Source organism: Leptonychotes weddellii, chromosome 9, assembly GCF_054177405.1.
Source record: "Leptonychotes weddellii isolate Sample4059 chromosome 9, ASM5417740v2, whole genome shotgun sequence".
NCBI classification, from domain to species: domain Eukaryota; kingdom Metazoa; phylum Chordata; class Mammalia; order Carnivora; family Phocidae; genus Leptonychotes; species Leptonychotes weddellii.
In genome coordinates this window covers 117,480,363-117,503,136 of record NC_138377.1, presented here as the reverse complement: position 1 = coordinate 117,503,136, position 22,774 = coordinate 117,480,363, and the positions used below count along the sequence as shown (strand labels likewise).

The following is a 22,774-nucleotide window of genomic DNA, read 5'->3' as shown; positions in this document are numbered from 1 at the left end:
GTGTGCGTTCGCACTGGCCTTGAGCTTTCCTTTTGCACCCCGCAGGTGAGCGTCCTGACCACCCTGGAGCGGAGGTTCAACCTGCAGAGCGCCGACGTGGGCGTGATCGCCAGCAGCTTCGAGATCGGGAACCTGGCGCTCATCCTCTTCGTGAGCTACTTCGGGGCGCGCGGGCACAGGCCGCGCCTCATCGGCTGCGGCGGTATCGTCATGGCCCTGGGCGCGCTGCTGTCGGCGCTGCCCGAGTTCCTGACCCACCAGTACAAGTACGAGGCGGGTGAGATCCGCTGGGGCGCCGAGGGCCGCGACGTCTGCGCCGCCAACGGCTCGGGCGGCGATCAGGGCCCCGACCCGGACCTCATCTGCCGCAGCCGGACCGCCACCAACATGATGTACTTGCTGCTCATTGGGGCCCAGGTGCTCCTGGGCATCGGTGCTACCCCCGTGCAGCCCCTGGGCGTCTCCTACATCGACGACCACGTGCGGAGGAAGGACTCCTCGCTCTACATAGGTAGGAGCTGCGGCCGTGCCCGCGCGCTGCCCTGGGCTCCATGCTCTGTTAGTAACCGGGGCGCCTTGACAGAGGAAGGCCAGGTGGGCCCGTGAACTTTTTATGGTTCTCAGACTTGGCTGCACATCTGCCGGGGGTGTGTGTGGGGTGGGGGGGGGGAAGGGGGGGGCTTTGAAAAATGGGGATGCCTGAGTTGTACCCCCAAGAAAATCCAGTGTAGTTGGTCTGGGGTGCCACCGGCATGGATTGCTTTTTTGAAAAAGTCTCCCCAGGTGATTTCAATGCACAGTGGAGGTTGAGGTTGGCTTTGCTAGGACATTAGGAAAGCTATGAATGGGAAGACATGGTCAGGATGGGTTTAACGTGTATTTACCTGCTTTTCACGTGTGTGTGGACTTTGAGCTCTCTGGCGTTAGCCACCAAGGTATACTTGGGGTCTACACCTTGGAAACCCCAGTTTTTAATAATCGAAATGATCATCTGGTCATTGTCCTATTGAAGCTCAAAGGGGTGAGAGATGATTGTCTTTCCAGCATTTGGTATCATTCAAAGTTGGTGACTTCTGGTAATTCTGCAATGAGGGTATACACGGGAGCTGGATATTTTAGGAAGGAATAAGGTCCATGTGAGTTGTTCAAAAATTATTTTGCATCCTAGCTTCTGATATTTTCAACGGGCAAGATGGAAGCCATTCATGGGTCTAAGGTTAAGCAACCTCGAAGTGTGAGTTTTTCTTACAACAAACGGGGGTCCTCTGTCACTGCCTTGGGGCAGTCGTATGGCCATTTGTAGGGTGAGGGCCTGCCGATCATCTCCGTCCCCTGTTCACTAAGTAATTTGGCCTCCCACAAACAGTTGGGTTGTAAAGACCTATCCCCACTCACTGAGTGCTGAGCTTTGACAGAATTACCTCTTCCTGTGGAAACGTTTTGCTTCCTGGAGCACTGTTAATTACCATACAAAGGTTTAGGATAAAACAGAATTTGAACAGAATGTGACCTAAAGCTTTGTACCTGTTGAGTTTCCACCATGCACTGCCCAAGGTTTCTGAGCTAGGAGGGTTTGGAATAGTTATACGCTTCCATGCTGAGTTTCCTCAGTGGCTTTCTGTCCCACCTATGGAGTACATGCTTTTGTTGGACAAATACGTTGCAACTGTAGGTTTCCTGTTCTTTGAGAACAGACTTACGGTGAGAAAAGTGGAGAGTGTATGCCTCTCTATAAAGGGGTAGATCACCTGGAGCCTGGTCGTGACTTAGCTTCCACTACGATGTGGAACCCAACATCCAGAAGATATCCCAGGCTGAGGCCAGGCCCTCTCCCCATGTGGTCCGGGTGGGTATTAAAGGTACTAAGGACATCATTTACATTTTATTCTTTCTTAAGCTTGAGCAACAGCCACTCCATGTGAGTCTGACACAGACTAGGACATGGGCCACAGCATGGAGCCAGATAGCTTCCTGAGGTCCATCCAGATCGTTGGTCTTGGACTTGACTGATGTCACCCTAGACCCTGGGAGAGCTGTTTTCTGGTAGTAGTCATAGAAAGTACATAAATCAAAGCACAGAGAAGGAAGTGGGGAATGAATAGCCAAGTTCTTGTCTCTGATGATAGAATCCAGCAGAAAAATTCCTCCCCGGAATCCTTTCTCAAGTCTTGTCAGTGCTGAATCACCTTGGCTTGGGACTTCCTGCCCGGGGCAGCAGGCCCAGAACCTGCTTCTGGAAGTCTTCCCTGCTGAGTTAGGTCATGGTCTTTCCCTGCAGTGGGCGGGACCTGGTTTGTGTGTGCAAAGCTTTAGGGTGAGGAGGTGCTTTGGTTTTGTGTGTGGCAGGTGGACGCATGGGCAGTAGGGCTGACCGTTAAAGGCAGAGGGCCTTCTCCAGTTCTGAGACCATGGGATTTGCTGTGAGTCTTTGTTAGGAAGAATGTTTCAGGCAAATTTCTACTTGGGTGCCATTTTTTTCTCTTCTGTGATAGTTAAACAGAGTTGGAAATGTCTGTCTGTGTGGCGCATGGACCTCGGTGCTGGTCCATCTGGCAAATTCCAAAACATGACCGTACACACCTGTTGAGATGGGCTCTCTGAGTGCCTCTGAACTGGTTTCATGGGTACGTGTTTACAGGGAGAAGAAAAGAGTAAGCCTTCTGGGGGAGATCAGCTCAATATGTGGTCTTACTATCCCGTGCATGCTTGGGATTCTCCAGGAGCGATTTAAGAAGACCACAGTATATGCAGAGTATAACTAGTTCACTCATTTATCGTACAGGACATAAAATAATGTTTGTGATCACAAGAATATTGTAGCATTTATCTCCTCTAATGGGGAGCTAGTTCCTGAAGCCACTTAAAGCTTTGGGCAGTATATGGGGGAACCCACTGGAAGGGACTGCTGCATTACAGCCTTTTATACCTGCCTGCAGAGAGGAGGAAAGTCTGAAGGGACTGGCGCTGGGACTGTTTGTGTAGATGCGTGTCCATTGGGGTGGAATAGCCTGTGCGTCCCCTGCTTCCATCACCTGTGAAGCTGGTGAAGAGCAAGAGGCCCACAGCCAGCCATCTGGCCATATGCCGAAAACGTGAGTGTGGGTTGAAGATGGAAAAGATGATCAATACCTCCTTTGTCAACCACAGACTTGTTCACAGCTGATCCTTTCCTCTGGGTGTCCACAGGCTGTTGTGGACAAGACCTGCCCCTGGGGTGTGCGAGTCCTGGGTCCCCAGTCTCGGGGTGCGTGCGCTCCTGAGTGGCCATGTCATGGACCCTAGAACGAGGGGGACATGGAAGCCTTCCATCTCAAGTCCAGCCGATATTGTCCACTGAAATGACTGTTGGCTTTGGACGGTTGTGGCTGGACCACTGCCAAGCTCCCGAGTTCCTGGATGGGCCGTTCCCCAGGGGCTTCTCTGGCTTGCACCGTTCTGCAGCTGCCCCTTTCCAGCATGGGGAGGGAGCCAAGGGAGCTGATTACCAGGGGACAAAAGCGGCTGAATGGGGACATGGCTCTGCTGGCAGGCTTTTCACAACCATATGACGTGGAGCCAAGCCTCACCGAGCAGCTAGACAATGACCTGTGGGTGGCACGTGGCACTCTTTCTTCCGAGCGGGACTGATGGGGCAGCGTGGCAGTGGAGACTGTTGGATGTGAGGCATGACCAGGGTCCAAGAGTCACCCCTTTGGGAGTCTCCTCAGTGAGCCTCTGGCCCATGATGTGACCTCCCATGAGCTCCGTGTTCTTAGCTGTTCTGTTTCTCCAAGTTCAAAACCTGGCCTGTCGTATTGTAGGCGAGGGTAAGTAGGATAATGTGATGGACTCACTGTGTCCCTCATTAGGTTGACTGTAACCTTGTTCTCTTTGAGGAGGAAAAAGGTGAAACGAGAGTGGTAGAGATTTTTTTTAAATAACTTTATTCCTAGTTAAAAAGTATGACATAAAAAGTATGTCACTGTTGACAACTTTGGAAGTATGAAGAAAGAATAAAGAAGCACTACTCTTAGCTTTATGATTATATAATGTCTGTATTTTCTGCGTTGGTATGCTTTTCTACCAAAAATGTGTTTCGGGGGCGCCTGGGTGGTGCAGTTGGTTAAGTGTCCGACTCTTGGTTTTGGCTCCGGTCATGATCTTGCAGTCCTGAGATTGGGACCTGTGTGGGGCTCCACACTCAGCAGGGAGTCTGCTTGAGAGTCTCTCTCCCCCTCTGCCTTGCCCCCCACACTCACTCGTGTGTGCGCACGCTCTCTCCCTCCTCCCCCAAGTAAATAATCTTTAAAAATGTGTTTATAACAAACATCTCTCTCAGTATTTGATGCACATTGTCTCATGTTACTAAATAGTCTATGGTGCTACTGCTGTAAACCTAACATTCTCTTGGGGATCCGTCCTGTGATGTTTAATGCCCTCTCTTGTTGGACATGTGTTTTTTTTTTTTTTAAAGTGTTCGCTGTTGTAAATGAGACCGACAGGGACACGATTCTGAGAGGTTCAGGGACTTGCCTGAGAGAACTTAGCTGAATGGAGCTGGACTCCAGGTCTGAGGGCGGGGGTTTTCCCGTGTTCATCTGGGATCTGTCACAAGGCTGGGGTTGTGGGGAGAGGGCCAGTGGATGGTCCAGGGGGTTAGGTACAAGTCAGGACATTGCACAAGATAGCGTGAAGGCTTCAGGAAATAAAAATCACAGAAGCCAGCAAGGAGGAAAGCACGCAGGGTGCCTCACAGCTGAGGGGAGAGGTGGGATCGGAATGAGGAGTGGGTGTCACAGCCCGAGATGTGGGAGGAGGAGGGAGAGGGGAGGGTGGTCCAGGCTAACAGTCCAGGGTGGGCTTCTGGAGCCTTCTCCAGGGTGGGTGCAGATTAGAGCTGGCCCTTCTTAGGCAGGGGCAGCTGGTGTATTCTGCCTTCTGCTTCCCTGTCTCCAGCAATGCAGGGGCCCTCCCCTCACATGGCTCTTCATTCCCTTCTTCTTTTTTTTTTTTTTTTTAAGGTTTTATTTGACAGAGACAGCGAGAGAGGGAACACAAGCAGGGGGAGAGGGAGAAGCAGGCTTCCCGTGGAGCAGGGAGCCTGATGCGGGGCTCAATTCCAGGACCCTGGGATCATGACCTGAGCTGAAGGCAGACACTTAACGACTGAGCCACCCAGACACCTCTCTTCATTCCCTTCTTGAACCATGATAGCCATTAGGCACTTATGCTTCTGTTGTGATAGAAATCTGGCTCCTCACAGCTTCCCACATGCTGCTTTTGGTTCTGCCCCATGGGCTCACCCCGAAAACTTGCATTCAGTCTTCTGTGTTGTGATAACTCCCCAGATAGTGGAGCACCAGTCTCGCATGGGTAGGGAAGGGTTGGTTACCTGCTGCTTAGCTCTTCTGTGCCAGGACCTTTGTTCCTTCCTCGATGTGGTTTCCTGCCACACTTGAGAGCCACCATTTCCCTCTTAAAGGTGGATGCCACGGGCTCAGGAGCTCCTTACCAGGGGACAAAACCAGATGACTGGGGTGGGCAGGACATGGGTACTGTATTAGTTTGTTAAGGCAGTCCTAAGGGTGGCTCAAACCACAGGGATATATTTTCTCACAGTTCTGGAAGCTGGAAGTCCAAGATCAAGGGGTCAGGAGAGTTGGTTTCCTCTAGAGCCTCTCTCCTTGGCTGGCACACGGCACCTGCCCCTCCTCCTGCCTTCACAGAGTTTTTCCTCTGTGTGGACCCATCCCTGGGGTCTCTTCATGTCTTATAAGGACACCAGTCAGAGTGGCTTAGGGCCCACCCATAGGACCTCATTTAACCTTATTACCTCTTCAGGCCCTGTCTCCAAATGCAGTCACGTGCTGAGGTCCTGGAGGTTGGAGCTCCAACACAGGGATTTTGGGGGCACGGGAGGGGGGACCTGATTCAGCCCCTAACTGGTACCAAGGGGGCCAGTACCAGACTGAGCCAAGACTCTTGCATCTTTTTGTCTCAACTTTTCTGTAAGGAACTGCATTGTTGTGATTTATTTATTTATAGGTGCCTAAGAAATTTTTTGAAGATGGAGCTTTTTTTTTTTTTTTTAAACTTGAGATAATGCTAGAATCACAGATTGTGGCAAAATATAGGGAAGTCCCCCATACCCTTCATCCAGTTTCCCCCAATGGTAACATTGCACATAAATGTAGTACAGTATCAAAACGAGGAAATTAACATCGGTACAGTCCATGGAGTTGACTCAGATTTTACCAGCGTTCTGTGCACTCATTTGTGTCTGTGTATGTATGTATAGTTCTGTGCAATTTTATTACACGTGCATGAGGTCTTCAAAATGCAGAATGGGATCCAGATGAAACCAGAGCATTTTGAGTCGTGTGTGTTTGGCAAACACACAGGCAATAATAATACATGCATGCACAGGTGTGTGCATACACAGAGGTGGATATTGAGACAGAGAGAAGTCTTAGGTAGAATGGCAGCTGGCTAGAGGAAAGCGATTCTTCAAGAAGGCTTCCCGTGGGCGCCCTCTGCATACCCAGGAAGAATGGGGCCCTTGCAGACACACAGCAATGGCTTGCAAGTCGGGTGGCACACACATCAGACACCGATGTGTCCTGTTTTCTTTTTTATCACTTATATTGAAACCCAGGGGAGCCCTCTGTGTTCCAGTTGATGCAAAGAGAATTATTCTCCGATTTCACCTGCCAAGTGTTTGTTTAGTACAAAGGTCACTGTGATACCAGCCGGCAAGCAGAGCGAACCCACCTTTGCGTCAGAGCCCTGGGAGCCCAGAGTTATTTTGCTTCTGATGAGTTTTTATTTTAACTTGACATTGGGTAAAATGTGTTTTAACTCTCCAAAGAGTGTGGGTCGCATATGGATCAAATACACTGTGACTGTAGTTCATATGAAAAAATAATTAAAAAGCTCTCCCTCATGGGAATAAGCCTAGCTCATTATATACTTGCAACTTCATTGATATTGAAGTTAGCCTCATTAATTTTTTTCTAAAATAAAGGACACTGTAAAACTGGTCACTTGGTTTGGGCCGTGTTCCACCCCCTCTCCCCAGCTGCTGGTCACATGCCATTTTCCGTGTGTTGAGCAATGTGCTGGGAAACACGCGTGTGGCTCTTACTGGGTGCTTCCGTATTGCCTGGGCTGCTGGATGATGCTTTTTCATTTTCAGCTGCTCATAATTCATGTCCTGTGGTTCATGGAATCACTTCTGTGCTCACTGCCTGGGTGACCTTGGGCAAGACTCCCAGCATGGGCTCTGGAGTTAGACAGTTTTGAGATTCAAATCCTGGCTCCACCACAGACCTGCCACCAGGATTTTGGACACCTTTCCAGTTGATTTGAGCTTGTTTCCTTAGCAGTAAAAGGAGGCCGGGATCTACCTGGCACGGCTTTGCCTTGGTATCCTTTGCATCGGGTATCATGGTGGAGACCGATTAACACCGTCCTGTTCATTTTTATGGTCCTGTCCTTTCCATTTCCAGGTGGAGAAAGGGAGGCAGGAGTAAATGACTTACTGAAACACACAGGCAGGTCTCTTGACAAGGGTAGTTGGATCCTGGTTTTCAGCTTGGGATATAATCCACCTCGTAGACCTAAGAATAGCAACCTCTTCAGTCGTGAATTAAATCGGTAGGGCTCTTCTTTGCCTGAGGACCCCTTCCTGTGGCTCACCGCAAAGTATGTAAAGTGCTAGCAGGGCCCCAGGCAGCAGGTGATATGGTCCATATTAAGTCGGGGGACCGCAGCATATGGCCATGGCCACGTGATGTACTGGTTAGCTCTCTGGGTTTCCTTCCTACATTGCTTCCTACATTGCTTCTTAATATTGTCTCCATTTTTCAAAAGAATGTATTCTCATTTTAGTAAAACTTGGAAAAACCAAAATATAAGAAAGCAAATAATTTCTAATCCGGGTGCATATAGAAAATTATCGTCAATATTTAGGTATATTTAATTCCAGCCTTTTTCTTTTGGATGTATTTTTAGTGAAGACCATACTATATGTAAACCTACTTTTAATTGACATTGTAAACTTATTAATATATCAGATGTGAAATTAATGTATTATTGGTTAAGATAACTGCAGGGTATTTTGTTAATCCAGAAATACTGGAATGTGCTCATTGGGCATGTGAGTGGTGAACATCTTTGTGGCTATAGTCACATCCATATCTACTGAAAAGTTTAAAAGCTCAGGTTAGTGCAGGGGATTTGATGTAAGCTGGAAAAACAGCCCTTTGCCTTGCTGTGACTTTTTCCAGAAAAATAAGTGAGGCAGAAGCAGGTCCTGAAAGAGGCTTTGGGCCCCCCGAGAGTATTGGTTCTGCAGCCCTCTCCCACATCTGCTCAGGGGAGCAATCTTATTGTTTCAGGGGCTCAGTGAGCAAATGACAAACAGCAGACTATATGGAGGTTGGGGAACCAAGGGCTCTTGCTTCATCCTCTGCCATTTGTTTCCCTGGGAATGCAAAGTCCATCTTGCCAAATCTTCTGATTTTTAAGAGTGACCAGAAGTCTGTCTTTCAAGTGGACCAAAGTGCCAGCTCGTCGACATCACCTCCCCAAACCCTCTGTGAGTCGTCAACATGTAAGCCAGCTCGAATGCGTTGGTGGCTTGCCATTTTGGACTCTCTGCTCTTTGCGTTGTGTTCACCTTTTGAATGGCAAAGAAATAAAACGAAGGGAGCCAGGTGGTAAGGAAGGCAGTTGCACGTCATGAATGCCATAGTCAGGATACATAACCTCCTCTCCTGTGATTCCAAGTGATGCGGGCGTTGGGTTGGGGCAGGGGATGGGGGCTCGCGCACACACACAGGACCCAGTGGTAGAATGGAACAGAGCAGAGTGAATGCCTGCTGCTGAACCTCTCGGGGTGCCGTTCTGGCCCAGGCTCTGCCTCTTGCTTCCTAAGAATGGGAATCCCAGAGTGGAAAAGAAATGGAACGATTTCTCCAAGCTAAGCATGTCTGGATGAAGACAAGTGCCACTCAGTTTCCTGAAGGGAGTGTTGGAAGGCAGAAGCCAGTACCATTTGGAGCTGGTTGGGGCCTGCGGATGTTTTCCTGTATGTAAGCATCTTTGCTGAGAGATTTTAGAACCTAGCGTTCGTGTGTTTGATGGACCAGATGTAAGACCAGAGGTTTTAGCCTCAGACGGACCTACAGAAGATTCATGGGGAGAGTGAAGGATGCACGGGGGTGTGTGTGTGTGTGTTTCGTACCTCAAAGGCTCATTATTTCTGTACCACCAACCTCTTACTGCACCTGACTGGTGAAAGCAGATTCATTTCATTTTTCTTTTCAACTGTACCACAGGCTTTGTTATTAAATATAAAAGATTCTGAGCTATTTTCCTGAATAACGTGCATATTCTTTAGTTTATTTGTAGACTACTGATTTCTGACCTTAGAATAATCTTGGCTTTATCTCCTTTTTTTTGTTTTGTTCCCCCTTTCACCTGCAAGAAGCATTCAGAGAGAGCAGCTGTGTGAAGGGTTTGATTTCTGGGGAGGGTTGCAATTTGCTGTCGTTCACACTGGCATCAGAGGTTAATGGCCTTCCTCTAAAGTGGGAAGCGACCTCTTCATTGTTGGAGGATTCTTGTGTTGAAATGCCTCATGGAAGAGTCGTTGTGGATGTTTGCTTTTTGCCTGTCCCACACGTTGTTTTTGTGATGGAACGTTGCCTTTCCCCGAGGGGGTTCTTGAGGGCTGCAGACATGATCATGTGGTCCAGGCATGGTCGACCACGACACAGAGAAGGTCTCTCGTGTACAAGTATTGGCCCAAGGAGCGTGACAACCAGAGTCTACCATGAGGTTTAACAGATGGACTCAGAGACAGAGGTCACATTCTTCTCCAGGAGTGCTACCTATAAGCTCTCAATGTTCAGAGATGCTGATGCCTGTCATTGCTGCCATGTGCAGAGATCTGGACATAGGAGTGAAGCCTGCACAAAGGAAGGTAGACTGGGGGAGAGCGAAGGCAGGAGGACTGCCTGGATCCAGCGATGCCTGAAGTGAGATTCTAGCCCTTGGAATCCCAGTGACTTGAGCACATAAATTGTCTTTTACAACATTTGCAGTCCACAGGCTTGGATGCCCTGTCAGGTCATGGAAGAGTTGGATGGATTGCTTTCCTCTTAAGGTTTGACCACGCACCTTCCCACAGGGCTAGTGTTCCTGGGTAAGGAAATACCTATAGGGCTGTTGTCTTCTGATCACAGAATTAGCTCTTTTCTGATACCAAGGTGTTCACCCCTGGTACCCTGAAGAACTGACCCAATATATTCAATAAAAAGGGTTAGGTTGGAAGTTCTGATTTAGTTTTTCATTTCATTACTTCATAGCACTTAAGTTACAGGAAAGGGACCTAGAGGCCCAAAAGTGATGCCCCCTCCAGTTTCTCCGTAACCACTCAAAGCAAAGCATTTAAAAATAACCTTTTAGTGAAGACCATACTATGTGTAAACCTACTTTTAATTGACATATTGTAAACTTATTAACATATCAGATGTGAAATTAATGTATTATTAGTTAAGATAACTGCATTTAATGGCAAATCGTGTATGTGGGCAGGAGAGTGTCCGGCATGTCCATTTCTTATTCAGTGGTGTTGGGTTTATTGAATGGAAGACACATAACCAGCCCTGGGTCCTTTCCTTCACCGCAGTTGCCAAAGTGACCTTAACCCCCTGGAATGGCTTCATGTGGTCGGGAGCGAAGACGCTAAATGAGTATGCTCCATTTGTGACTCGGCTTGGCTGTTTCATTCCTGCCGACCCATGTATGTGTGCGCACACGTGCACGTGCCTGTTTTTGCTCCCATGCAGATGAAAATCTGAACCCACCAAAGCATGAGGTGGCTAATGGTCACTCCTAAAAAAAACAAAACAAAACAAAAAAACAGGTGTAGTCTTTAGGGCTGGGGTTCTGGAATTTGCTTTAAGAGTGTGAAGAGAAAAAAAAAATGAAGAGAAATGGGGGGCTACTTAACTGGGCTGCTTGAAATGAAAGTTTCCTGGATGTGCTTTCAGGGAGGGATCCGTGACCTTCTTAAAATTCTACGGAGAGGTGGGTGTAATCTTGTGGGCAAGCTTTTGCTGGCATCTCCAAGAGGTTCATGACCCAAAAAAAGGTTAAGATCACACACAGTCCTTATGTGGGGCAGAGCCTGATGATGTGCAGCTTGGGGTAAGAGAAATCAAGATAGCTGAGGTGCTGGGCTGTACGGAGTGACAGATGGAATGTTGTTCACTGTTCAGCTGTCAACTTGATCTGCTCCCCGGGGAGCCACTGTACTTCCAACAGGAAGCATTTGGAGCATCACTCACTCAGGCAATGTGGGTGAAAAGTCAGAATGTGTTCCCAGTGACTCTGGAGACCTCCTCTCAGCCCTCCTCCTCCTGTGCCTCCCCTTTCAAACCTCTCCCCCCGAAAAAAAATTCCTTTGGGGCTAAAATTTTCCATCCCTTCTTTCAGCCTAACTGGGTGTTTTGGGTAATATTCAGCAAATTTCTGTGCTGGTTTGAACTGATGCACAGATAGAGCAAAAAAAAAAAGTTGATTTTCCTAAAAGCAAAAACATTTTAAAAATGCACTTGGTTCATTAATGGAATCTGAACTCTCAAAAGTCAAAACTTTCCATGTGTTCTTCCTAAGAACAATTCTCTTGGGGCAGTTAAAAACAGAGGGACCCCCGAAAATCGTCTGGGGATGCGAATGAACTTGGCAAAATCTGCATGGGCAAAAGGTTTCCTCCCACGCTTTTTGGGATCATTGCTTCATTCTTTCTTTACCAATTCCCATTGCCTCCTATTTCAGGTATGGGATGGTGGGGGGACAGGGCTTGGGGGAGAGCTGCTTTTCTCCCTTTCTAACGTTCTAAGCACGTAGCACAGTGGGTGTGATTTCCCAGGGCCTCCCTCTCTGCCCAAGTCATTATTACCATAAGAACATTCATGTTTGCCCACCTGCCTTGTGGGTTGCTAATGACGTTTACAAAGGGAATGTGGATTCCCAGCAAGAGGCCTTGTTAGCACAGCAAGGATCTGATAGATTCTAAAATTGTGCATGGACACTTGGAACCTTTTGAAACCCATTGGTGTCTATTATTAGATCTAAATTATTTCACCTACCCCAGTCTGTATCGGTGGGGAAGGAACCTTGCCTTGATCCAACCAGATCAGCTGGATTGGCTTAAGCACACATTAATACCTGTGAATCTGGGGTAAGGACAAGATTCAAAAAACAGCAACCATGGGGACAGCATCAAGAACAAAATGTCAGGCGCCTGGGTGGCTCAGTTGGTTAAGCGACTGCCTTCAGCTCAGGTCATGATCCTGGAGTCCCGGGATCGAGTCCCGTATCGGGCTCCCTGCTCGGCGGGGGGTCTGCTTCGTCCTCTGACCCTGTCCCCTCTCATGTGTTCTCTCTCTCTCATTCTCTTTCTCTCAAATAAATAAAATCTTTAAAAAAAAAAAAAAAAACAACAAAATGTCTCCCGCATCAGTGCTTTTATTTTATTTTTTAATATCGACTTCATTAGCTGTTGTGAGCAAGTGTTTAATTTTAGGAGTCATTGTGGTCACAAAGAAAATTTAAGCTGTCTGTTTACTTGGACAAGTGCGTCAAGCACACGTGGATTTGAATAATGAGCAGCACTGGATACGCTAGCTCTCCTTTATGGTGTCCTTGCTATAAAACAGAATGGGCGCTAGTCTGTGGTCTCTCACTCCCACCTCCTAAAGCCCAGGGAGACGGGTTGCTGTTCTCATTGTGCAGATGAACAAACCGAGGCAGGGGGAGGTCAGGCAGCTTGTCCAGGGTCATACAGCTAGTGAGTGGCAAGGCCCGGAAGGTAATCCTTGTCTTCATTATCCCAAAGACCATGTGTTTTCCACCATATGCCCCCCTCCCTCATCCTTAGACACTGTTGTGCCCCCCAGGATAATGGAGGACCCTAAGCATGCCCTACTTAGTATTAAATGTGGCCTCACTCAACTACTTCATTATTTCTTTTTAAAGATTTTATTTTAGAGAACATGAAGTGGGGGGGGGGGGCAGAGGGAGAGAGAGCATCTTAAGCAGACTCTGTGCTGAGTGTGGAGCCCAACGAGGGGCTTGATCCCAGGACCCTGAGATCATGACCTGAACTGAAACCAAGAGTCGGATGCTTAACCGACTGAGCCAAACAGGTGCCCCAACTACTTCTTTATTTACAAACACATCTCTCTCCCCACTCCTCTCTCTGCTATACTAAGTATCTGGAACTTTTCCTGATTTTAGCAGTAAAGTATGAAATGGTGATGAGTGTCTAGGCTAGGGGAGGTTAATTGGGTGTAGGGTGCTCAGGGCCTGGGTTCTCTGTGGGAATTTTTAAAACTCTCATCAGATAAAGCCTTGTTCCTAGGAAAAAAAACCACATGAGATATTTTCACAGTCCCCTGTAGTAAAGTGATGGACACTCCCCAGACGGTTTTGTTTACGTTCCAGGCCCCACAGCCTTTAATTGGTGTACAGTCATTGTTCCTACACAACTTGGACTTGGGGATTTTTCACTCCTGGGCTGAGCCACGCTGGCTTGCTTTGCTCTGCAAGGCAGTCGTGATCTTCTACCCCACAAGGCCACAGCTGGGACAAAAATGGTAAGAAGGTGGAATAGAAAAAGGCTTCATGGATCTTGGAGGAACAGGTGACCAAGGAGGGTTAAAGAACGAGCAGATCAATGAGCTGAAATACTCATTTCCAGGGCCTTTTAACAAGGGAGAGTCATCGGCAGCCCGACGGGCCAGCCCAGTGGTGTCCTGAAGACCTTCCAGAGTAGAAGGTCCATGGAAACGAACTGGTAACAGGAGGAGTGGTGACTTGACGGGTCACACAGTGGCAGAGGCATCCTGTGCCATCCCGGAGGATGTGATGTCCAGACTGTCTCCTCTTGGTCCACGTGGGGGAGTGGAGGGTGGGTTCAGAGGGCAGACGGCTGGGTGCGAGCCACCTAGCGTTCCATCTAGGAACGTTAGTGCCTAGGGGAAGGTGGGAGGCTGAGTGTCTCTGGCTCATGACTCCAGATCCCTATTTCCAGCTTGCTTTTTTTTTTTTTAATTTAATTTTTAAATTATGGTAAAAAACGCCTAACCTAAAATTCACCGTCTTACCCATTTATAAAATGTACAGTTCAGTAGCGCGAACCATATTCACACTATCGTGCGGCAGCTTTGTAGAACTCTTCCCTCTTGCGGAACTGAAGCTCTGCACCCATGAAACAGCCCCTGGGCCCTAGCGCTGCTGTGAACATCTGTGTCCCGTGTATTTCTGGCTTGTTAAAAGACAGCTCTTCCCTTGGGTGTCCTAAGGTGGTGTGGAGCTCAGGAAGTCCAGAATTCACCTCAAGTTTTCTCCCAAATCGGCTTTGTCATTGGTTCACCTTGTCCCTGCCCTCCTACACCTTGCATTTAAGAGCCACCACCTCTTACTGATCATGGCTTCTGAAGGTCTCTGGTGTCTGTCCCCCGTCCTCTCTTCATTCCCCCTGAGTACTGCCGGGCCAGGCCCTCTCCTCCTCTCCCCTTGATGAGTGTGTCTACCTTTGATGATTAAGCCCAATCCAATCTGTGTCCAAGTCTCCATATTGCCACAGCTCCAAAGCAGGCTCTGAACATTTATGAACCTGAAGAGATGCGCATTGTTCTGGAACCTTTGTTCCAAAATCTCCAAAGCCTCTGCATGGAATTTAACTGAATTTCATTATATGCCCAGTGAATAACGACAGTATGGTTATGTATATTAAAATAATGCATAGGTTTAAGATAATAGTACTGTATATTTTTGACTTAAAATAACTTCTTTTTAACAAATAGACATGTTGAATTTAATTGTCTCTATATCATTCATTGATTTGACAAATACTGAGAGCTGACCATGTGTCAATCCCAGTGCAAGGCGCTGGGGGTACACAGATGGATCAGATCTAACACCAGCCCATAAGAGTAATAATAATATCAGCATACATTTATGGAGCACACTCTGTGGGCCAGAGACTGGGCAGAATTCTCTGTGTATATTATCCAGTGTGATTCTCAAAGCAGTTACTTTAAGTTTTATTGTCTGCATTTTATGGAAAGAAATTAGGACACAGAGATTGGGTAACCAGTCCAGTAAGGGACAGCATGGGGACTCGAGCCAAGGGGGCTCCTTCTCCAAGGGTTGTGTTCCTCTGCTTCCCAGCAAACTCTACCAGCAACTGTCATAAAATCCAAGGGCAGGATGAGACACCAGGCTGATAGGAACCTACACATGCATTTGTATATGCTGAGTTGGAAAATATTCACCAAACGTGCTCAGGAATATTTTACAAGTGTGAGTAATGACTCAGTGCCTTGCAAAGAGACACACCATCTTCCAAACCATAGCTGCTGTTAGAGAAAGGAAACCACATTCTGCATGTTCTCAAAGCAAGGACTTGCGTAAACTCTGTTTTTCAGAGGTGTCAGATGCTGTTCCCTGATGTGACGCATCATCTGGTCAAGTAACATGACAGAGCCTCTCTCCTTGGCTCAGAAAGGAAGGTGATATCTCTGAACTGGATGTCTGGGGGAAGCATTTTTAAAACTTGTGAGCCTTCGCAGCTGGGGAGATGGTGTTTACTTCCTGTGAATCACATAGGGCCTGCCTGAAAGGGGCCACCTAACCCTGTGTGTGTGCGTGTGTGTGTGTGTGTACACGCATGTGCCAATGTTGGAAATTGCTATTCATCACACAGAACACGAGCATATTCTCTTAAGAATGCATTTCACTCCCGCTAGAGATGATTAAACAAGTAATGCATGAGCACTAAATAGGTCTTTAATTTAAAGTCAGGGTGGGAGATTTGGTCCCGTAGCTTGCTGCCTTAGAAAGCTGTGGGCGGCGAGAAGCCTCCACTGGGAGAGTGCAGACCGTGATCCAGGCACTCAGAAATGAGTTTTCTCCTTTCCTCTGCACCATGACCATTTTGCAGAGTAGGAGACTGAGGTTCAGCAGAGTTAGTTACTTGTCTCAAGTCTGTATCTTTTAGTAAGTGATCAAAGTTGAACATAATGTCGACTGATTGCATCTGGCCCAAAGCTGAGATTTTGTAGAATAATTGATTTTTATTATGGAGAATATGAAACCCATACAAAAGTAGCAAGGATAGTTGAATGAACCTCAGTATGCTTGTCGCCAATTATTACCAACTTGTGGCCTTTCTTGTTCTATCTGTACCTGTAGCCAGTCTCCCCTTAAGGCCTAATGATAATTTTTTAATATTAACAAATATGTACTCTGTTCAAATTTCTCCAGTTGTCTCATAAAGAAAAAAACCCACTTAGATCTAAAAAGCTCTATGCTTTGCAATTAGTTGCCTTGTCTCTTAGGTCCCTTTTAATCTATAGGTTTCTCTCTCTTCCTGCAGGTTAAAGAAATGGAATCACTCATTTATCTTGCAGTTTTGTACAGTCAGGATGGTGCTTTTTAACATGTTCTTCTGTCCCCCACCTGCATTTTTTGTAAATTGGTTGTTAGCTCTAGAGGACTGATCAGATTCAGGATTAATTTTTATTTTTTTTGGCAAGAAATACTTCATAGGCGATGATGTCTATTTCTGTTAATGAGACACATAAGGTCTGGCTTTTTCTTTTCATGGTGCTGACAGCCATTGATGGTCATGGCCTCTAAATAGTGGGGACATTCAAATTCTGTCATTCATTCTTTTGTAATTCTATCAAGAGAAAGTTCCTCGTTTCAACTATTTTATTACCTGGGGGTAGAATTTGATTGAGAAAAGCCGGAAAAGTGTTATATGATTACCAAAAAACAACTTCAGATTTCCTTTTGTAGTTTGTTTTGTCCTTGAGGTATATCCTCTTAGGGATGTATAAATTACTGTGTTTAAATGTCATTGGAAATGGTTTTGGGTGTGGTTGGGACTCTTAATTCAATGAACGATTAAATGTGTTCCATTTTGTTTTTGATTTTTATGGATGACTTCTTAAGATACAATTTTGTTTGATAATCATGTGAACTGTTTACATGGTGTCAAAGTCATTTCTGCAGAGTAGGAATGTTCTGGGAATTCTGGCTCCAAAACCTGTCCCTGTTCTTCCCTCCCACACCTTAGACACAGCCATTTTTCTTCCAGTTTTTAGTTTTATCTTTCTGTCTTAAAAATATAACAAAATACATTTATATATTAATATTTCCCTTTATAAAAAGTAGCTTCTTATATTTCCCACCTGACTTTTTCACTGAACAGTATGTCCTATAAAGTAATATTGCATTAGAAAGAATTAGGGTAATTGGCATTATATAAAGACATAGAGTCATTGAATTTTTAGAGCTGGTGGTATTAACAGGAAATATCCATGTGGCATTTACCCTGTTCTATGCACTGTGCTTGACGTAAGTTCATTCAATGGTTCTTGTAACTGTAATCCTCTGGGGGATTAATATTAATTGTTAATATTGTTGCCATTCCGTAGATGAGGAAACTGAAGCAGAGGGTTGTCAGTGAAGTACTTTGCCCAGAGTCTTAGACCCTAGTGAGTGGTAGACCTGGGATTTGGATCCTGGTATCTGCTCTCCTCTACCACATTATATTGCTTTAGAATTTCCAGAATTTGATTTTCTGGGTTTTATGAGTAAGGAAGTTCTAGCCCCTGGGCAGTTATGTTAAAGGTATCACTCCCCACAAGCCCTGTCCCTAGATTTATGACTTCTAAAGATGATCACCAGCTTGCGATGCAGTTTCTTGCGGAGTCTATAATTTAATCTTAGCTTACTGTAAGTTAAACACTTGGCCTGTTCTTATTTCATGGACGCTCAGAAGAGGAGGCTCCTGGGTCAGATAAAGGACTTTATTATGACCACTGGCATAGTCATCAGCATGTTGTGACCTTCCTTTTGCCTCGTTCAGTACCGCAGAGGGGAACCTGAAGGCAAAGATGGATGTCAGGTGTGCAGTGAGTCAGGTGCAGGAGAGGAATACTGAATTTGGAGGATCCATTGCTTTTATGCAAGCAGTAAGCAACCCTACTCTTGTCCCAGAGGGAGAAGCGGGCTCATTCCTTAAGGTTGCTCTCTGAGAAATGAGTGGGTTATGAACCTAGCCCACCTCTGTGAGCTATTGGATGGGCAATGTTTACTTCCGCTAGCCTGATATAAAAGTCTAATGTGTCTGCTGGATGGGGGTCAGCCTCAGCCTTTTCTCTTGCCTGGTGTTCTTGGCGCACCTAGCAGGATGTGTGGGAGCCTAGAGAACTGCTTCGCTGGACATTTCCTTGCACCTTCCCTTTTTGTTTTTGAATAGTCAGGTAGGTACCCATACCATTTCTTTCACAAATTAAGGCTTTTAAAAACATTTGCCAGTATCCCCTGACCTATTTACGGTGGGTTTTGTATTTCTCAGACTCTGAATGTCTGCATTTAGCAAAACCCAGTGAGCGGTTTTGAAGGCCACCTTAACACATCCTAAACACTCGCCACATGGCAAACCCATGGATTTTATTTTTTATTTGTGATGTGTGACATTTTGAAACCTTCCAGAGGGATGAGGTTGACAAACATCGATCAGTTTCTTGACTACATAATAGCAGGTTTTGTTTTGATTTCCTTTTTTTTTTTCTTTTGCCTGGCTGACTCCTTTCAGTGTTGAGTCCAGTTTTTCTTGCCAGTGATTTTTTTTTTTATATATAATTCTGTAAATTACTGCCCTTCCTAAGACCCTGATTACAACTTTACCTTTTCATAGGAACACGTGGTGCTTTGAAGGGAAACATTCCCTTGGAAGGCAGCCCTCTCCAGTTTGGCATCCTCAGTGACTTTCCTGATTGGGTTTCTTATGTTAAGTAAGAACTATCAAGGGTCCAAGCCCTGCCCCTGTGAGACGAGTAGTGCTCCTTTAAGTTAGAAGAAAAGGCAACATAACAAGCTTCTGTAAATGCAGTCTAACTGATCCATCAGGAAAATTGGGAGCGGGAGCCCGGGGTTAGAGGAATGGAGAGGGAACATTAACAGGTCCTAGGTTAGGGGAGGAAAGTCAGGCCAACAAGGGCAAAGGTGCAGCTTGCCACCCAGTACTGCTTACCTTAAAATCCAGTCCATCCCTATTAGCTACGGATGGGTACTGTTCACTTCCACTGGCCTGATCTTAAAAGTCTAGCCTTTTCTCTCATGAATTTTAACAGTAAGACTCTGGCGTGGAGTCCCCAGAGGGCATCCCTCAGGTGTTGCTGGTGTATGGGAGGGCACGAGGGTTTGGCATTTCCTCCTGCCTGGTGAATTCTGGGCGAGGTCTACACACGGGTCTGCACACCCTTGTAGTACCTTTGACACTTCTCATTGGACCTCTTACTGGAAGGACTTTTTTTAAAAATTTTTTTATTAACATATAATGTATTATTTGTTTCTGTGATTCATCAGTCTTACACAATTCACAGGGCTCACCATAGCACATAGCCTCCTCAGTGTCCATCACCCAGCTACCCCATCCCTCCCACCCCCCACCACTCCAGCAACCCTCTGTTTCCTTGGAAGGACTTTTTTGTTGTTGCTGTTGTTTAAAACCAGGCTCCATGGGATCTCTCAGGACCTTAAAACTGTTTCAGGGGAGGTCTCACTGCAATCAGCCTTGGGAACCTGGGAGGGAATATAGACCTCATTATGAAAGCGAGCACAGGTCCGAATGGAAAGAATAAAACCCTTGTTGTATCCACAAGCCACCGAGCAAGGAGTCACAAATACAGGAGTGATAGCACCATCACTCTTGGTCCTGGCCCCCATTCCTTCCTGAGCTCTGTGACTCCGTTTCCCTCCTAGGTACAGTGGCAATAATGACAGCATTTCTCTTACTAGAGATGATGTGATGATTACAGGAGGGGACATGAAATGTGCCATCGCCAGCAGGTAGTAAGTGCTCAGTGCGTAATTAAGCGGAGGACGGCGTGTCCACACAGGCCCCCCGGTCTGCTCACTGGTGTGGTTTCTAGGCGCGAGCTCTGATGGGTTTTTTTCTAACCATGGCCTGGGCTGCGCCGTCCAGGGTGGTACCCACCAGCCACATGGGGCTGTTTAAATGACTTCAAGCCACATGAAATGAACGCAGTTGCTTAGTTTTACCGGCTCAATTTCAAGACGCAAGAGCCCCATGTGGCTCTTGGCTACCGTTTCGGAGCGTGTGGATTACGGAACATTTCTGTCACGCGGAAAGTTCTTTTGGACAGTTCTGTTCGGAGGGTTTAGCCCCTGAGGGATTCGATGGCGTTAGAATGACTGTTTAATTTTGGAACTTTTTTCCTGGTACCGTCCCCTTTCTACGAATAGGGAGGAGTGTCTGTAGTGCAGACGTGGGAGTGCACATCTCCAGGCGACTGCTGGAATAATGACGCCCTTGCAGACAAAGCGGGGGGTTGTCCCCAGAGGCGGCCAAAGGCCGCTAAAGTGCCCTTCAGCCCCCCCGCCCCCCTGCAGACCCTCTTGCTCACAGAGGCCACACCTCCTCCTCTGCTGCAATCCCTGGGACATTCTCAAGTTCTCTTCCATTCTGTTTCTCTCCTAGGCCCCATGCTTCCCAATTTATGTCCCTAAACAGTGGTCACCGTGATGATGGGACACCTAAGGGCTCTCATTCACTTGCTGAGTACCGGTAGTTAGTACTGTCCTGGCTGTGCTCTCGGAATCAGCAAAGAAGGAAAGTCCATCCTAAAGGGGTGCCGCGCGGCGGAAATAGAGAAGTCTTTGGTATGTAAACGTTCGTGCCGTAGTTTCAAGACTGCATCTTTTGTGCTTACAAGTGGCTCTTTCTGTGTGCTAAGCTGGTCTAAGGGTTTTCCATGTAGTTAACCCTCAAGAAAACCGTAAGAAGCGGGACTGCTGTTCCCATTGTACAGATAAAGAAATCGAGGCACAGAAAAACTAAGTGACTTGCTCGCGATCATCCAGCTGGTGTGTGGTGGTGTCAGGATTTGAACCCAGGCCCACGGCCCCCAGATTCTGAGTCTTCACCTCTGGGGTTGACAGTTCTAGATTTGGCAGGGGACTGCAGTTTCCATTTAGCATGGATGTGTTACAAACATCCTACGATTAGGGACCACAGAGGTGTAGACAGGAGGGTTAATGGAGAAAGAAAGCGGAGTTAGGTCACCAGTAGATTTTAGTCTTGTCCGGAGAATTTGGGTGGGTGGGAGGGCAGGCCCCCAGGTTTTCTAAACTTAGCGATGCTGCCCCTCTTCTGGGCTAGACCGTGGCCTGCCCTTCTGCTGGAGGCTGAGCTGGGCATTGTGGAGGGAGAAGGTGGCTATTGCAGCCTCCCTCCTCCTTACCTTTGCTTACAACTTGCCTCCTGCACAAAACCATCAGCAGCCCCTACATCCTACAGGGTGTAGCCCAGAGCCCTGCCAGCCTGCTGCTATGAGTTATTAAGCAGTTACTGAGTCCTCCCCCTGGCCTAAGCACTGGTCTAAGCACTTAGCACAGAGAGGCCAAGTCATGTGCTCAGAGTCACACATCTGGAGAGTAGCTGAGTCAGGCCTAGAACCCTGGCAGTCTGGCTTTGGAGCCCATGGTCCCCACTCCTGCCTGCCTCCCTCCCTTTATAGCAGATGTTCTCTCCCTACATGTTCCCATTACGCGCTTTGCCTAAGTGCTTCCTCTTGGGGCCTTTCTTCCTTCCCCTTTTCTCCTTGTTCCCTGCCCTGTGCCTTCTAACTTGCTCTTCCTCCATGGACCACACTTGGTGACAGCAGGTCCCCCATCATTGGAGCGATTCAGGTCTCTGCACCTCTCTGGGCCCTGCCTCGGATCAGCCTCCTCTCCATTTCCAGTACCTTCCATAGGGGGCCTGACATCTGTCAGGTCTCAGTAAATAAAAACAGTGGCAGTAGGTAATGATAACCTACCAAGCCTAAGTCCATGCTGGTATCATGCCGAGCCACCCCAAACCCAGGTTTTACGGAGAAAAGGAGTACGTGAGGCCCAGGGAGGCTGGCCGAGGCGGGGGGGGGGGGGGGGAGGGAAGGGGGGTGCTTGGAGCCGGTCTTGAATCTCAGCTGACCCCCTCCACGCCTGGTGGCCTCCCGTGTATACGGAAATAAGTGCACTGAAATAGTGAATTTCAAATCAGTATGTGAACAGGGCACTTTCCCTGGCCCGGGAAATTGCAGCAGAGTGATCTTAAGAGCATCACTCTGGGGCCCCCTCATCCCCCCACAAAAGTGGTGGGGGTGCTCTGGAGCTCTGCTCTGGAGCTCATCTGTGTTGTTGCACCTGTAGATATTGATCGCAGCTCAGGGGCTCCCTCGGCGACCCTGTAGAGCGAGCCTCCTGTGCCCACAGCTCCTGGGACATGCACCCAGGGCAGCAAGTGTTCTGTGCTGAGTTCCTCTCGTTTTTTTATGGAAAGGTCAGTGTAAGTACCCTACATCCTGACTCCTGCCTCCCTGAGTTGTTTCTGCCACTTTCTGACTCCTAGGGCATGCCCCTGGAGTTTTTTTTTTTTTTTAAAGATTTTATTTATTTATTTGAGATCGAGAAAGAGCCTGAGCAGGGGGAGCAGCAGAGGGAGAAGGAGAAGCAGGCTCCCCGCTGAGCAGGGAGCCTGACATGGGACCCGATCCCAGGACCCTGGAATCATGACCTGAGCCAAAGGCAGACATTTAACCGACTGAGCCACCCAGGCGCCCCTCTCCTGGAGTTCTTTTTTTTTTTTTCTTAGTAGTTACTTATCTATTTTTCGTAGTTATTTTTTTAAGATTTAAAA

At 47.3% G+C, this 22,774-nt stretch overlaps 1 protein-coding gene across 7 annotated transcripts in view; it reads left to right on the top strand.

Moving 5' to 3' along the window:
- Positions 1-22,774, top strand: part of SLCO3A1 (solute carrier organic anion transporter family member 3A1) — a 298,502-nt gene that overhangs the window by 65,027 nt on the left and 210,701 nt on the right. For all 7 annotated transcript variants that reach the window (XM_081831623.1, XM_081831625.1, XM_081831622.1 and 4 more), the window contains exon 2: positions 46-511. In XM_081831623.1, the coding sequence (XP_081687749.1) occupies positions 46-511 (466 nt within the window). The remainder of the gene's footprint in view (positions 1-45; positions 512-22,774) is intronic.